At 41.2% G+C, this 17,937-nt stretch overlaps 1 protein-coding gene across 1 annotated transcript in view; it reads right to left on the minus strand.

Moving 5' to 3' along the window:
• Positions 1-17,937, minus strand: part of TEKT3 (tektin 3) — a 62,656-nt gene that overhangs the window by 26,928 nt on the left and 17,791 nt on the right. The window contains exons 3-4 of the mRNA XM_006877272.1: positions 11,917-11,987; positions 5,549-5,692 (exon numbers count right to left, since the gene is read on the minus strand). Of these exons, the coding sequence (XP_006877334.1) occupies positions 5,549-5,692; positions 11,917-11,987 (215 nt within the window). The remainder of the gene's footprint in view (positions 1-5,548; positions 5,693-11,916; positions 11,988-17,937) is intronic.

Consider the following 17,937-nt stretch of genomic DNA (forward strand, 5'->3'; position numbering starts at 1 on the left):
CCGTCAGGTATCCCCTCATCGTGAACTGAACCCCAATGTCGAGTTGGGTCCCCAACAAATAGCAGGATGACGTGAAGAAAGCAAAAGGTCATTAAAAAGACAGGAACAAAAGAAAAGACCAAAATGGATGTCACAAGAACTCTGAATCTATCTCTTGAACCTAGAGAATCTAAAGTGACTGGAAGAAATGATGCGTAAAAGAGATGAACAGAAATTTTCAAAATGCAGCTTGAGAAGACAAAGTTTTATAATGAAACTTGTAAACACCTGGCTGAAAGAAATGAAACAACTCAAGCCTTGACTTGCAACATCGAAGGGAAAAATATGGGAAAAATACTGAATTACACAGGAGCATCAAAAGAAGATAGGACAAATCCACAGAGTTGCTATACCAAAAAAGAATTGGTCAATGTTCAACCATGTCAAGAGGCTCCATGTAACCGACAACTGATGTTACTGAAGGAAGAAGCCCAACCTTCATTGAAGGTATGTGTGAAAAACAAGGCTCTACAAAATGAAAGATTAACAGTGCAGTGCTACCTGGCTAACCGATCAGAAGAGATTCATATTTTTGCCCGTACCAAAGAAGGATGACTCAATGGAATTCGGAAATCATCAAGCAATATCAGTAATATCACATGCAAGTAAAATTTTTGCTAAAGTTTATTCAAAACTGGGTAGGGGCAGCTGCCAGAAATTCAAGTCAGATTCAGAAGAGGACCTAGATCTACAGATATCATTGCTAACATCAGATGGATCTTGGTTGAAAGCAGAGAATATCAGAAAGATGTTTTATCGACTATGTAAAGGCATTTGACTGGAGGATCATAATAAACTATAAATAACATTGTGAAGAATGCAAATTTCAGAACATTTCATTGTGTTCATGAGGAATGTGTACATATATCAAGAGGCAGTCATTAGAACAGAACAAGGGATACTAAATGGTTTAAAATCAAGAAAGATGTATGTCAGGGTTGTATGCTTTCACCATATTTATTCTATCTGTATGCTAAGCAAATGATCTAAGAAGTTGGATTATATGAAGAAAAAAGTGGCATCAAGATTGGAGGACAACTCATTTAACAACCTGTAAAAAGAAGATAATACAACCTTGCTTGCTGGAAGCAAAAAGGACTTAAAGCACTTACTGATGAAGATCTGAGACTACAGCTTTCAGTATGGATTGGTATGGATTGCACCTCAATGTGAAAAAAACAAAAAACAAAAAAAACCTCACAATTGGACCAATAAATAGCATCATGATAATTGGAGAAAAGATTGACGTTCTCAAACACTTCAATGAAGTGTTCTTCAACACCTAAGAAAGCAATACTCAAGGAAGCAAAGTATGTTTTTGCATTCAGCAAATCTGCTGAAAAGGACCTCTTTAAAGGAGTCCTGGTGTGGCGCTGTGGGCTAATGCGTCAGACTGCAAAGTCGTTTGAACTGCAAGGTTGGTGGTTCAAGCTCACCAGCTGCTCCTTGGAAATCCTATACAGGGTTGCTATGGGTCAGAATTGACTTGATGGCACTTAACAACAACGAATCGGGCTGCAAACTTTAAGGTCAACGGTTCGAAACTACCAGCCGCTTCGCGGGAGAAAGATGAGGCTTTCTACTCCCGTAAAGATTTACACCCTTGGAAACCCTGTACAGGGTCGCTATGGGTCGGAACCGACTCAACGGCACTTAACAACAACAACAACAACAACAAGGGTGCACCTGACCCAAGCCATGGTATTTTTAATTATTATCTCATGTGCGTGTGAAAGTTGGGCACTGAAGAAGGAAGAAGGCAGAAGAATGGATGCGTTTGAATTATGGTGTTGGAGAAGAATATTTAATGTATGATGGATTGCCAGAAGAACAAACAAATAAATCTATCTTGGAAGTACTACAACCCGAATGCTCCTTAGAAATGAGAATGGAAAGGCTTTGGCTCTCATCCTTTGGACATGTTGTCAGGAGGGACCCATCTGGGGAGAAGGACATCATGCTTGGTAAGGTGGAAGGGTCAGAGAAAAAGAAGACCCCTAACAAAATGGATTCACACAGTGACAGCAACAGCGGGTTCAAACACAACAATTGTGAAGTTGATGTAGGGCCGGGCAATGTTTTGTTCTGTTGTGTATTGGGTCACTATGAATCAGAACCAACTCTCAGCACTGAACAACAGGTAGGTCCACTACAAATGGGTCACACTTGTCCAATGAGTATGCAAAAAATATTCAACCTCATGAGTATTCAAAGAAATACTGATAAGAACAGTAATATATCATAAATCCATTAGGCTTTCTGCTCCTGTAAAGATTTACAGCCTCGGAAACCCTGTACAGGGTCGCTATGGGTCGGAACCGATGCCACGGCACATAACAACAACAATCATCAGACTAGCAAAGATGAAAGAAAATGATGACTTGCAGTGCTGGTGAGAACGTCTAGAAAAAATATTCTCTCAAGTCTTGCAAGGTATGAATGTTGACTCAACACAGCCATGTTGGAAGGCAAAAAGGCAACACAAGCTTTAAAAATACACGTAACTCAGAAACTCCACTTCAAGGAATTTATTCTAAGGGGGTAATGTACTCAAAGAGAAAGATAGGCAGAGATAGAGAAAAATATCTGCTTTAGCAATATATTATGCCAATCCCAGGAAAATTAAAAGCAAACTAAATGTCCAAAAGAAAAAAGTAAGTGAATTATGGTACATTTGAAAAGGTAACCCATGCAACACACAAACTCATGTTCATGAGCAAGGTTTTTTGATATCGCTAAAGGAGATCTGGTAGCATAGTGGTTACGAATCAGGTTGCGAACCACAAGGTCAGCAGTTCGAACTACCAGCTGTTCCGTGGGAGAAAGATGAGGCGTTCTGCTCCTGTAAAGCTTTACAGCCTCAGAAACCCTGTACAGGGTCGCTATGAGTCGGAACTGACTCCACAGCACACAGCCACCAAGGGGATATCAGAGTCCTGGTGTGGCGCTGTGGGCTAATGCATCAGACTGCAAAGTCTGAACCGCAAGCTCAGTGGTTCAAGCTCACCAGCTGCTCCTTGGAAACCCTATACAGGCTTGCTGTGAGTCAGAATCAATTCGATGGCACTTCACAACAACAAGGGGCTATCACACCGTGTTAGCAGTAATGGGCTCACGTGTAGCAATGATTGTGAGGTTAGCTCAGAACCAGGCAATGTTTCCTTCTGTTGTGCCTAGGGTTACTCTGAGTCAGTATTAACTTGATGGCACCTAACAACAACAACAAGGGGAACACGGTAGCTCCGTAGGACAAGTGCTGGACTGTGAACTGTTTGAACCCACCAGTCACTCTGTGAGAGACTGTTCCCTCATGGAAACTCTATCCAGGGTCACTATGAGTCAGAACCAATTCAATGGCACCTAATCACAGTAAGTGGGAAAAGCAATTAGGCTAAACAGTGTGTGTGTGATACCATTACTTAAAAATACAAATCTATAACTACATGCATGGAAATAGATTGGCAAGACTTAAGGATAAATTTCTATCATTGGATTTCTCTGGGTGATAGTAGCATTATGGGTAATTGGTGGTATGATGGGTATTAAGTGAGACTCTTAGCACTGATAGGGGATTTAGCTTAAGCCCCAATGACCCAAACAAAATAAAATATGTTGTTATTAAGTGCCATCAAGTGGGTTCCAATCCATAGCAACCCTGTATAGGGTTTCCAAGGAGTGACTGGTGACCTTGAACCACCGACCTTGTGGTTCAAATTGACTTTGCAGTCCAGCGCATAAACCCACAGCACCACACCAGGACTCCCAAGTCATACCATAGATGCTACAAACTCCCACATTCTAAAGGGAAGTTCACTTGGAAAAGTGATGGAGCTAACCTAGCCTATCAACTGAGAACCTATGAGAGCTAGCAAGAACTCACGGCTGAGACGGAAGAGACTCTGTATGGAGAGCTAAGTGATTCTATCCTGGCCCACACCCACTCCTTCCTGTTCACCTCAAGCTAAGTGAGAGGCATTTCATGGGAACTATTTAAGGCTTAAGGTCTAAGTTTGATTCACACTTGAAGAATTTAGAAGTAAAAGTTGGTGGCTGGCCCTGCTTTACTCACAGCAGAGCCAAGAGGAAGGATGCTTTGGGAGTTAGTCACCCCCTAGAGGGAATTCTTGAAAGGGGTCAGGGAAATGAGTGGTTGCCAGTGGACCAGGACTGGGGTGGGTGTTGAATAGGAAAGATCATAAGGGAATTTTAGGGGTGATGAAAATGTCCGTATATCCAATGTGCTGATGGTGGTAGAGGCATATAAATGTGTCAAAGCTTATCAAAAAGTACTCTTAAACTGTATTTTATTGTACGTGAATTTCACCTTAATAAAGCTGATTTTTTTTTCAAAAGGCAGGGAGCAGCTAGAAAAGACTATGAAACCAGTCTAAGGTCACTTCCAGGGTCTGGCCAAAGCAATCAGTGACAAAACAAGTTTAACTAGTGGTAAGAAAAAAATTGAGCTGTTTTTTGGTGTGTTTTTTTTTCAACCTGTAGACTCCAACGCCAACTCATTCAAAACACTGGCAACATTTCATTGTCTTGATGCTTTCCTATGCTTTCTGGGTATGGTACTTTGGATTTACTTGATATGGGACTTCTATCCAAAGTCTTAATTGAAAATACAATGTACAATAAAAGAAGTCATCTCAGAAGCAGGAAGAGACCATCAATTCCAGGACCATCAAGAAAGAAGAGCATGAGTGGAGGGTAAGAGCCCTACCTGGAAAAGCAGCGACAGCAGAGGTGGTGGCTGAGGTGGTGGCGTGCAGAGACAGAGCAGTGTGGGCTCCAGGTCAATGGAACAAGTAAAGCTGAGTGCCTATTGGAGGAAGGCAGGCTTGCAGAATGTGCCCTCTGAGCATCTACAGACTGGCGACAGGAGCTTTGTAACACTTGCCCAAGGAGGGCAGAGGCCAAGGAACCTCATGACTGAGAGGCCAAAGACAAGAGAGGCATGTCTGCAGGATGGTAAGAAGAGGCATTTCTGGCCAGGGGACTGCCGCCTCCTGAGTTGGTTCTGATTCTGAATTGTGCCCTGTTTGCTTCCCTTATACATGAGTATTGTCTGTGAGTTCTGTGTCACCACTGCAACCGTTTATCCAACCCAGATGTGAAGCAGAGAGCACTGTGGGAGGGAGGGTTGGTGTCAGAAGAGGATAAAGAAGGTTGTAGGGTAGAGGCATGTTTGACCTCCATGTCATAAGAATCGGCCTTGGGCTGATTTTGAGTTTGATTATCCTTCCCCCTTGTGAAGCCAGAGGCAGTCTGACAAGGTCTCCAAGACATTTTTTGCACTGGGCTTTCTTCATTGAGCAGATGTTATTTTTATAGTTAGAAAAAACAAACAAACAAACATCCTTTTCAAAATGAATATGGAACGTGACTGAAGACTTCTCGAAAGGCATGTATGTCTTCTTTCTGTATCTTACCACATTTTTTTATTTTAACAACCTTTAAGCTACGCCAAGCCATTCAGAAAGGAGAAAGACCCTGTTGCCTGACTTACGTCGCATCGACCTTCTCCACCCCTCTGAAGTAGCTGACGCCATCCGAGGTGTTCCGCAGATGGTGGCACTTATCATCAATCCAGTAGGCTGTCTGCTTGTCACTCAGGTCCTTCTCCAGCTCATGCTGGGCAGCTCTGTCAGACCTGAGACACAAAGTGGGAAAACACAGCTTCAGGTGGATGTGACAATTTCATGCAAGGAAGCAGTGGCCCTGCTGAGCTGGACCCCTCATTATTCCTGTCCTGGTCTCTTTATCATATCATACTAGAATCTGCAGTCTAGACGCACCGTCTTGGGCGATGTCACGGCAGATGAGTTCCTCCAGCTCTGGCCCTGCGTCCTGTCTATGTAGGGGTGGGGAGTGGAAAGCAGATACAGGTCAATGGGATTTGGGGATCTGCAGTCTATTTTCCCAACGCAAAGGCAGCTCCAGACAGGACATTGGTTTAAAGTCACTGTTCACCTCGAGGACTTCCTCTCCTTCTACCTTTTCATCTTCTAGAACCTAATCCCCTTCCTCCATTCTTTGGGTCTTACTCCCCAAGAAACGGTGAGGTATTTGTAGACAAGCTTCTCTCCACTAAGAAATTTGCCAGGTGATACAGAACAAGGGTCAAATGATCTTCCAGGGTAAGAGTGAGAGAGTATTTAGAAAGAGACTAGGGGTTGGTGGTCCACTTAGGTTCTAACAGCACCCTTTTGTGAGAGGAGGGCATCGGTGCCTGTATACTGAAGGGGCTTCCCTGTCCCACTAGACAGAGAGGAGACCCTACAGCCAGGGAGAAAGGCCTGAGGGCAGGTGTATTCAGACCCTTGGCAAGCCACATTTTTGTTCATGACTAGTTCATACTCCTGATAATTACAAGTATCCCTGCTTTTCAAAAGTTTGCTGCATGCAACTTTTACAAAAGAACCACATTAGTATCTGCTTTCACTAAAGGAAAGAAATCTGAAGAGGATTTTTGTGCATGAAAAATTGTTAAGAACTAGTGTTCAGCATTTGAGACAGCAAGCACCCCAAACAGCGAGGGTGGCAGCGCCAAGCTCCCAGAAGCTATACTCAGCTTCTCAGCGTCAAGCTGCCATCGCTCTGTGTCTGTGAACACTATACACTAGTGTTATTTTAGGTTTTATGTGTTATTTGGTATGATTTGGTAGGTTATATTTGGGGCCTGGGAGTGCTCAAAAATGTTTCCCATATAAGTGAATGGTAAATGTTTCTCCTCCTGGTGCCATTTCAGCTTACAAAAGATTTCACAGGGACCACTCTATCTTTGGATGTTGTTGTTAAGTGCCGTCGAGTCAGTTCTGACTCATAATGACCCTATAGAGGGTGGTTTCCAAGGATCAGTGGGTGAGTCTGAACCGTGAACCTTGTGGTTCAAACTGACCTTGTGGTCCAGTGCTTTATCCCACAGTGCCACTGAGAAACACCTGTACCAAGGTCCATACTATACTGTGCTGGATGCATTGCTTTAAGAGTATAAGAGGCATCAATGGACAAAACAAACATCTCTTCCCTAAAGAGACCTATCTTCTACTAGGAGAAAGCAGATTAATACACACACCAAGCAAATCATGAGGGATGTTAGAGAACCAAGAAAAGAAGAGCAGGAAAGAGTTTGGGGGAGTTGTAATTTTAAGTACGATGTCAGGTTGTTGTTGTTGTTAAGTACCACGGAGTCGGTTCCGACTCATAGTGACCCTACAAAGGGTTTCCGAGGCTGTAAATCTTTACAGGAGCAGAACACCTCATCTTTCTCCCATGGAACCACTGGTAGTTTCAAACTGCCGACCTTGAGGTTAGCAGCCCAATTCGTAACCACTACACTACCAGAGTAGATATCCTCAAAGAGGAGATGTTTGAGTAAAGATAGAAATGGGGTAGGACCAGATCGCACAGGGTCTTGTGGGCTATTGTAAGGACTCAGGTTTTACTTTGAAAATGGGAGACCATTCACTGGCAACTTTCAGAATCATTCTGCTGTTGGCTTGTGAATAGACTAAAGGGCTCAAGGGAAGCCCAATAGAAGGCCACTGTAGTCATCCAGACTAGAAAGAGTAATTGCTTGGACCAAAGGGTAGCAGTAAAGGAGATGGGGAGTGTTCAGATTCTGAATGTTTTAAAGATTCAACTCAGAGACTCTCTTATTACATGACATCAGTGAGAAACTAGAGCTAAATTTGAGTAATTGGAAGAATCAACTTTCATCAACTGAGATGGGAAAGGTTTTAGGTGGGTAGGCTTGGAAAGAAGATAGAAGTTCAGTTGAGGACAAGTGAAGTTTGAGGTGGCCATGAAATATCCAATGGACATACCAAGTGGGCTGTTGGAATTTGGAAGAGAGGTCTGGGTTGGAAGTAAAAATGGGGGAGATGTTAGCATATGAGGGAGGTTTCAAAAAATTCATAGAAGAATGGAATTAAAAGACAGTGGAACTTTTCAATGGACTTTTTAAACAATATTTAATATCGTATAAATAATATTTCAAAAGTAGTGCAACTAGATGATCTTAATCATTTCTGTATTCCCAGCAACCAAAATCTTGGCATATAGGAGTCACTCAGTACAGATGGAACTGATTTCAAAGAATGAAGAGTTTCCCTTTAACTTAGTCTGTGTCACCTGACCTGTCAGAGTTCAATTATTTTCCTCTGTAAAGTGGAAATGAGGGTGGCATAATATAAATTATCTGCCATTTGGGAATTGTAAAAATTATGCATTTCAATGTAAAGAAAACAAAACTCCCCACCACTGGACCAATAAACAACATCCATGTAAATGGAGAAAAGAGTGACGTTGTCAAAGACTTAATTTTGCTCAGATCAACCATCAACATGCATGGAAGCAGCAGTCAAGAAATCAAATGACATATTGCATTAGACAACTCTGCTACACAAGACCTCTTTAAAGTACTGAAGAACAAAGATGTCAGTTTGAGGTCTAAGATGTGCCTGATCCAAGCCATGGTTATTTTCAGTAGTCTCATGTGCATGTGAAAGTTGGACAGTGAATAAGGAAGACCATAGAAGGATTGATGCATTTGAATTATGGTGCTGGCAAAGAATATTTAAAGTACCATGGACTGCCAAAAGAAAAAATAAATCTGTGTTGGAAAAAGTACAGCCAGAATGTTTCTTGCAAGCCAGGATGGCTGACTTTGTCTCTCATACTTTGGACATATTATCAGGAGGGACTAGTCCGTAGTGCAGGATATCATGTCTGGTTAAGTGGAGGGTTGGAAAAAAAGAGGAAGACCCCCCCAATGAGCTGTATTGGCACAGTGGCAAGAGCAATGGGTTCATGTGTAGCAATGATTGTGAGTTTGGTGCTAGACTGGGCAGTGTTTTGTTCTGTTGTGCTCAGTGGCATCTAACAACAACATACACATGTTAAGGATGAAATGTTAGAAAGCTGTCTCTGCCTTCTACTTCTTTGTGAAGTCTTTTGCCTTAATTCAAGATGTTGGAACTCTACCATTAACGACACCAGGAAGAAGTAGAAATCACTTTAAAAAGCCTTTCTCATTTGTTGTCTAAGACCGACATTCCCTGTAGGTGCTTCCTCAGTTGAGCTAACTGATAAAGAGGGCCTTGATAAAGAGGGCCTGCCTGGAGCCCCTTCGACCTGGCTTCAGAGTCTCCTTAAGAAGGAAGTCTAAGCATCATCCCATCAATCTGCCTCAGAGCCACAGCTGGGAAGAATCAATCATGGCCACCAGGTTGCTGTCTCATGAGATTCCATTTTCAGCTGAGATCCAAACAAAGGCCTTCATTGTTCCTTCTGAAAGAAGTGGCATTGAAACCCTAGCACCTTTGCTGGTCAGAACACAGTGACCACATAGATACAGGACCCTAGAGAAGCCAAGACCAGAAAATGAGGTAGGCATTTTGTCAACTGTACACTAAAGGAAAACCAAGCTTCTTAGAAAGATCACCAACAAGCATTGTGTGCATCAAGTCCATTCTAACGAAGTGCACATGCTGAGACTGACCATTCTGCAAAGACCTGCAGTTAGGCCAGGAACAGGGCCATAAGACATGAAGACTGACATGAAGATGTGATTGTTCTGTGTGGAACAAGGTGAGCCAAGGAAAGCAAAGGTACAAAGAATAAGCTGTATCCTGCAAAATAAACCATCTTGCCACTGAGTCGATTCCAACTCACAGTAATCCTATGTAGGGCTTCTGAGACTGCCGGTCTTTATGGGATCAGACAGCCTCATCCTTCTCCCTCAGAGTCACTGGTAAGTTTGAACTGCCAACCTCACTGTTAGCAGCCCAGTGCTTACCCCACAGCACCATGGAGTGGTGGGCCGTGGAGTCGGCTGACTCATAGCAACCGTATATAGGGTTTCCAAGGCTGTAAATCTTCACAGGAGCAGAAATCCTCATCTTTCTCCCACGGGATGATGGGTAGTTTTGACCTGCTAACCTTGAGGTTAGCAGCCCGACTCATAACCACTACATTACCAGAGCTCTATTGTTGCTGTTGTGAAGTGCCATCGAGTCGGTTCCGACCCATAGCGACCCTGTATAGAGTTTCCGAGGAGTGGCTGGTGAGCTTGAACTGCCGACTTTGCAGTTCAAATGGCTTTGCAGTCTGGTGCATTAACCCATAGTGCCACACCAGGACTCCAGAACTCCTTTGTTGTTAGGTGCCATTGAGTTGGTACCGACCCATAGCGACCCTATGCACAGCAGAACGAAACACTGCCTGATTCTGTTAAAACGATCAATAGATGATAGAATAAGAAAGAAATGAGCATTATGAACCAGAAAAAAAGAACACAGAACAGAAACAATTCTTTGTACCACACTAAGCTAAGTGTTTCTACAGTTCCTACAGAGCAGAAACCAGAAAATAATGTTAGAATGGCATTGCCTTATAGTTTGTTTGGAGTCCTGGTGTGGCACTGTGGGTTAATGTGCTGGACTGCAAGGTTGATTTGAACCACAAGGTCGGCAATTCAAGCTCACCAGTCACTTCTTGGAAATCTACACAAGGTCACTGTGAGTCAGAACCGACTCAACAGCACTTAAAAACAACAACGTAGTTTGTTGAAAGAAACTGTATAGAGAACTGAACCATGGATAGTCATTCTTAATTAATCTTATGCCTATTTTCATAAAGTTCTGAATTAAAGATCCTTCCATCATAGCTGGATAGATATCTCAGCACTACAAACAGATTTTTGCAGCATCTAAGTTGCTATGCCTGGTAGGCAAGCTAACTACGCAGTCACACCTTTAACAACAACATCCCTTTTGGTGGGTCACCCATTATGCTTGACAATATTGGTGTAAGGTATAAGCACAATGATCTCTTCTTTTCTATGATATATTTGACAAAACTTCTTTGTATGACCATAAGCAAATGGGCATTGAATTCATCTTTCTATTCATACTGGGTAACTATGATATAGTTAAGGTTCTGTGTCAACTTGACTGGGCCAGGATTCACAGTGGTTTGGCATATGATAGTTAACTCTATGATGATTGGCTATGAGCAGACATAGTTAACTCTATGATGATTGGCTATGACCAGCCAATCAATTGAAAGGATGCTTCCTTGGGGGTGTGGCTTACTCCCAATAGAATAGACACTCAGGAAAAGCTTGCTTTCTTTCCCTCTGGATGTGGGCACTGGAGTTTGCACCTCTATGATTGTGAGCCATTTCTCTTTAATATATATTTATGTTTACTTGCTTTGCTTCTCTAGAAAACCCAGCCTAAGACAGTAGTAGCACAATCAATATATTTTTTTTATATATTGACAGCTATGATCATAAATATTAAGCACCTACTTTTGCCAAGAAATGACTGCCAATGCCCTTGATGAATCTATATTCTGGTGGGAAGTGGGATGGACAATTTTCATGCAATGGGATGATGAGGTGGGTAGGGTAAGGAGTAATCAGTGCACTGGGAGGGTGCGCTGGAATCTGTAGGTGATCAGGGAAGGCTCAATACTAAAGGAGGCAAAGGGAATAAACACAAAGAGACAAGATTCATGACTTTTCCAACTACCCTTTCTGGAAATGTGTACACTGTGACAGCTAAATATACACAAGTCAGCCTCTTATCAAAGAATAATAGTATTTTGTGTTTAAAGAAATCTTAGCCAAACTCCCAGTTAGGGTAGAAAGCCTGTACACATCATGTCAGAATTATTTCTTTAAATAAAAGTTCCAAGAATATTTACCCCAGCACTCATTCTAACCTTTGAATAAAAACACGTTTCTGTGTCTGTGTGTGTGCGTGTGAGCGTGTGAGCACATAGTCTTATAAAAGTTATGAGAGATCTGAACGAAAGCATGAAAGATTTGATGACAGATTGGAAATTGTAGAGAGGTAAATTTCTTACGCAAGTTGGGCAATAGCTTTATCCAAATGTAGCTTCATTCTTTCTTGACAACACAGAATAGTATCAACTTCCTACTCAATTGAAAAGAGAAACACACACGTTAATGTTTGATCATTAAATATAACATTCAGAGTTAATAGCTTAATGGGACATCAATGAAAGAAAACCTTTATAAAACAAACAGTGAAGTAATACAAGAGAACAATTTTACATTCACTTATGACCTGTATGTCCTATGACACTGTTGTTGCTAAATGCCATCGAGTCTGTTCTGACTCATCATGACCCTGTATAGGGTTTCCCGGGCCCTCTGAGATTATAATCTAATTATAGAACTGTGACCCATTCATTATAGTGCTAAAGGGAAATTATATATGGAACAAGTTTTATTTTTAACATGGTTAAAAGGTTAGGATTTAGTTTGTTTTCTTTACACCTCTGGTCCTAAATTAAGTCACCATTGTCTTGATGTAGTGCTGTAGGATAAGCACTAGACTGCTAACCACAGGGTTGGTGGTTCAAACGTACCAACTATTCCTTGGAAACCCTATACAAGGTCACTATGTGTCAGAACTGACTCAACAGCACTGGCACTTAACAACAACAACCAACACACACAAAAGTCAAAATCCCAGTAATATGCAAGGTTGACTTTAAATGCATGACTTCTTCTTTAACATGGCTTCCCAAACAAAGCAAAGTCAGGCAGAGCTGAAAAGGGCAGTCAGAGGGGTTTCTCTCTGGCAGTCCACCTAGCCTTCAATAAGAAGAAGATTCACTCATTAACTTACACTCCCTCGGAGATTGCTGTTGTTGTTATTAAGTGTTGTTGAGTCAGTTCTGACTCATAATGACCCTTTGTAGGTTCGGAGGCTCTATGAGATTATAGGGAGTGTGGAAGACAGCTCAGTCCTCACCTCTATCCCTACCTATGCACAGCGATCTAGCTCTTATACTTGCCCCCTAAACCCATGCTAACTAGGCATTTTTGACCATATGTGACATTATAATGCTGCCAAAAGTTCTGGTGTGGTACCAGAGGATAAGCACTCGACCTCGAGGTTGGTTTGGATCACTAGGTCAACGGTTCAAACTCACCAGCCGCTCCTCAGAAACCCTAGACAAAGTCGCTCTGAGTCGGAACAACAAGAAGATGTATATACTATTAGAAAATACATATTGTATCCAGAGTGTTTTTAATAATAACACCCATCCCACTTGGAACTTCATACATACTTTAGACATTTTTGGAAATTAAAAAATACCACCAGAGAAAAATAAAAAGAGTGCACAATCATCATTAGCATTTAAAACAAAAAGCAAAAAAGGATCATATGTCATATATTGTTTGGTGGTCTGCTTTTTGTTTTAAACCCTGAACATTTTCCCATGACATTAAAAAATGCTACTATGAAAAAACGCAGTAAATATTTAGGCGCTATCAAAGAGTGCGCATTTTTCTGAAGTTTTGACAAGTATAGCCAAAGTGTCCTTCAGAATGGTTATAATTAAACCCTTTAACAACAATAGCGTAGTGGTTATGAATCGGGCTGCGAACCTTAAGGTCAGCGGTTCGAAACTACCAGCTGCTCCGCGGGAGAAAGATGAGGCTTTCCATTCCCATAAAGATTTACACCCTCGGAAACCCTGTACAGGGTCGCTATGGGTCGGAACCGACTCGATGGCACTTAACAACAACAACAACAATAATAAATAAACTTCCTGTCACACAGGAAGTGCTTGTTGTCATCCCTCCCATTCAAGACCAATGTGATAGGATGAGGACTAACTCTGACGAATGGTAACACACGGAAACACAGAAATTTGCTCTTGAACATACAGAAGATAAAGCAACGGAAAGAAATGATGAAATAAAAAAGCTGAACAGAAATGTTCAGAGGGCAGCCGGAGAAGACAAAGTCAAGTCTTATAATGAAAATTTCAAAGACCTGGAGTTAGGAAACCAGAAAAGTATGTTCAGCATTTCTCAAGCTGAAAGAACTGAAGAAAAAATTCAAGCTTCAGGTTTCAAAATATTGAATGATGCAGAAGTATCAAAAGAAGATGGAAGGAATACAGAGAATTGCTGTAGCAAAAGGAATTTGCCAAAACTCATCCATTTCAAGAGGTAATATAAGATCAAGTATCAATGATCCTGATGGGAGAGGTCCCAGTGACACTGGCAAAATACACAGCTCCAGGAACTGACCAAACAGAAACTGAAATCTTCAACATGTGGATGAAGCACTAGAAGAACACACTCATCTATGCCAAGAAATTTGGAAGACAGTTACCTGACCAACTGATTGGAAGAGATACATATTTGTACCTATTCCAAAGAAAGGTGGCCCAACAAAACGTGGTAATCACTGAAAAATATCTCTTATGTCACATGCAAGTAAAATTTTGCTGAAGATAATTTAAAAATGGTTGTAGTGGTACAGCGACAGGGAGCTGCCATAAATTCAGGCTGGATTGTTGTTGTTGTTAAGTGCCATCGAGTCGGTTCCAACCCATAGCGACCCTGTACAGGGCTTCCAAGGGTGTAAATCTTTACGGGAGTAGAAAGCCTCATCTTTCTCCCGCGGAGCAGCTGGTAGTTTCGAACCGCTGACCTTAAGGTTCGCAGCCCGATTCGTAACCACTACGCTACCAGAGCTCAGGCTGGATTAAGAGGACAAAACTAGGGATATTATTGCTGACATCAGATGAATTTTATCTGAATACCAGAAAGATGTTTACCTGTACTTTATTGACTATGCAAAAGTTTTTGACTGTGTGGATCACAAAAATCTATGGAGAATGGGTATTCCAGAACACCTAATTGTGCTCATGGGGAATCTGTATATAGACCAAGAGCAGTTGTACAAACAGAATAAGGGGATATTAAATGGTTTAAAATCTGGGATGGGTGCACTAAGGTTGTTTCCTTTCACCACACTTATTTACTCTGTATGCTGAGCAAATAACCCAAGATACTGAAATATATTAAGAAGAATGCGGCATCAGGATTAGAGGGAAACTCATTAACAACCTGAGATATGCAGGTGACACAACCTTGCTTGCTAGAAGCCAAGAGGACTTAAAATATTTATTGGTGAAGATCGAACACTACAGCTTTCAGTATGGATTGCACCTCAATGCTAAGAAAACAAAAAAATACTCACAAGTGGACCAATGAATAACATCATAATAAATGGAGAAAAGATTGAATTTTTGAAATACTTCATTTAGCTTGGAGCTACAGTCAACATTCATGGAAGCAACAATCAAGAAACCAAATGATGCACTGCATTAGGCAAATCTATTGCAAAAGACCCATTTAAAGTGTTACAGAGCAAACAGGTCAACTAGAGGATTAAGGTGCACCTAACCCAAGTCATGGCATTTTCAGTGGCCTCATATACATGTGAAAGTTGGACAATGAATAAGGAAGACTGTAGAAGAATCAATGCATTTGAATTATGGTGTTGGTGAAGAATATTGAAAGTACCATGGACTTCCAGCATGACAAACAAATCTGTTTTGGAATAAGTACAGCCAGAATGTTCTTTAGAAGCAAAGATAGGGAGACTTTGTCTCCCCTACTTGGGACATGCTGTCAAGAGGGACCAATCATCATGTTTGGTAAAGTGGAAGGTTAGAGGAAAAGATGAAGACTTCCAATGAGATGGATTGTCACAGCGGCAGCAACAGTGTGCTCAAACATAACAATTATGAGGATAGTGTAGGGGCAGGCAGTGTTTTTTCTGTGTGCATGGAGTCATTATGAATCTGAACTGACTCGATGCTACCTAACAACAACAATTTTATTGGCTAATGCTTATTTAGCTGTTTTAAAAATATTCATTTTGTTAAAAATAAAAGACATGCTAATATTCCTACCTCGAGTAAATTCTACTTGTAGAATAACTTCACCACGTGAATCAATCAATCTAAACCAAGGTAGCTCTTCAATGATAAACTAGTTCAAATGCAGATTCAGTTATTTTTTAAATAAAGTAGTGGATTTTGTTATTGTTATTTGATAAAACTTGTTATTTGATAAAACTATCTGGGGAGTATTTTATACATGTCAATGTCTAGTTTCACGCTATTTTCAAATCAATATCTATCAGAGTAGGACCGAGGCATTGCTATTTTTACAACATCGCATATGATTCTAATGTGCAGCTGCTGAGAGCCACTTCCAAAATAATGGAAATGCCCACGGTAACTCAGATTCAAGAAATCTCTTGGAAAACACCATAGAGTATTAATTTATGGGCAAACTAATGAAGCTAAGCTGCTAGCACTGGCTTATAATTTCCTTCATGTGAGCATCTCAGGAAGAGATCTTGTAAGAGCACCTTGTAAGAACAAGAGGCCATGGGATAACTAGATAGTTTCTGTTGACTCTGAAACTATAGAACATTGCCCCATCTTGTGTCATCCTCACAACGGCCGCACCTTGTTCATGTCCATCATTGTGGTTACTCCTCTAGTCTCTCTCACCCAAGGTGGCCTTCTACTTCATCAAACATGATGTCTCCTCTACAAATGGCCCCTCCTCATGACTGCCTAAATCACGTGAGCCTGACACAATTCGGTTGTGTTTCATAACGTTTTCATTGATTGCTTTCCCGAAGGAGATAACTAGAACTTTCTTCCTAGTTTATTCTGGAAGCTTCATTGAAACTTGTTGCCATGGGAGTTCCTGTTTATATTTGAAATGCCAGTGGTATAGCTTCCAGCATCATAACAACCACAAGCCACCACAGAACAACAAACTGACTAGCAGGCTGGTAAATTCCTGTCCATTTAGGATGACAAAGTTGATGACAGATTAAGATTTGCTAGATTCACCAGAAGCTGGGGAGAAAAAACATATCAGAACAGTGAGCCATCATTGCAGAAGTATTTCATTCAGAACATCTTACTCCTGACCCCTTGTGTTTAGCAAAGACGCCCTGTAGGCACAGTGGGTTATGCCTTAGGCTGCTAACCACAAGGTCAGCAGTTCGAGTACACCAGTCACTCTGTGGGAAAAAGATGAGACTTTCTGCTCTCATGAAGATTTATAGCCTTGGAAATCCTACACAGGATCGCTATGAGTCGTAATCGATTCTATGGCACACAACCACCAGTGTTTAGCTGTAGGAGGGATGGATTTACAGAGTAGATTATATAGCCTCTCTGTATTAGCTAAAGCTTTATGAAGTATTCTATTTTAACTCCAATTTCTGTTAGAGAAGTAAGCAATGAGAAGACAGGAAAGATTAATGAAAAACTTTGTCTTATCATCCTCAATGTAATGGGTCACTGAAAAAAATGTTTTAATGCATCATTAAAAGGAATTGTAAATACCTTGTAAGACTGAAGTGTCTCTGATAACCAGGTTGCCAGCTCATCTTATTTAGTTTCTTATCAAGAACTCATTGGGTCTCACCAACCAAGCAAAGGCAAAGCTGGTTCAAGATGGAGAAGATCAATGTGTTGTGACAGAGATGAGTGAGCAATGATGTTGACAACTTCAGTGGAAGCCAGATGGTGGAAGGCCTTTGGTTTTCTCTTACAAGAACCAGGGATTCAAGGAAGGGTTTTAAGAAGAAGGAAGAAACTGGAGATATTGTGTAGATATAAATGAAATTGAGTGTTATGGACTGAATTGTGTCCTCAAGAACTATGTGTTGTAAATCCTAACCTCTATACCTGTGGATGTGATCCAATTTAGGAAGACGGTTTTCATTGTCAGGTTAGTGAGGACATACCACTGTCTTAAACCTAACCACTTTTGAGATATAAAAAGAACAAATTAGATATAGAATGAAGCAAGCACAGCTGGGAAAAAGACAGATGCCATATGGAGTTCGCCAAGAAATGCTAGAAGAATGTTAGAGACGCTGAGACAAGGATGTTCCCTCATAGCAAACAGAGAAAGCCCTCTCTTATCTCAGCACACTGAATTTACACTTCTAGTCTCCTGAACTGTGAGAAAATAAATTTCTATAAGTAAAAGCCACCACCTTAGCTGCACTAAGA

The sequence above is a fragment of the Chrysochloris asiatica genome, unplaced genomic scaffold (genome assembly GCF_000296735.1).
Source record: "Chrysochloris asiatica unplaced genomic scaffold, ChrAsi1.0 scaffold00452, whole genome shotgun sequence".
NCBI lineage: Eukaryota > Metazoa > Chordata > Mammalia > Afrosoricida > Chrysochloridae > Chrysochloris > Chrysochloris asiatica.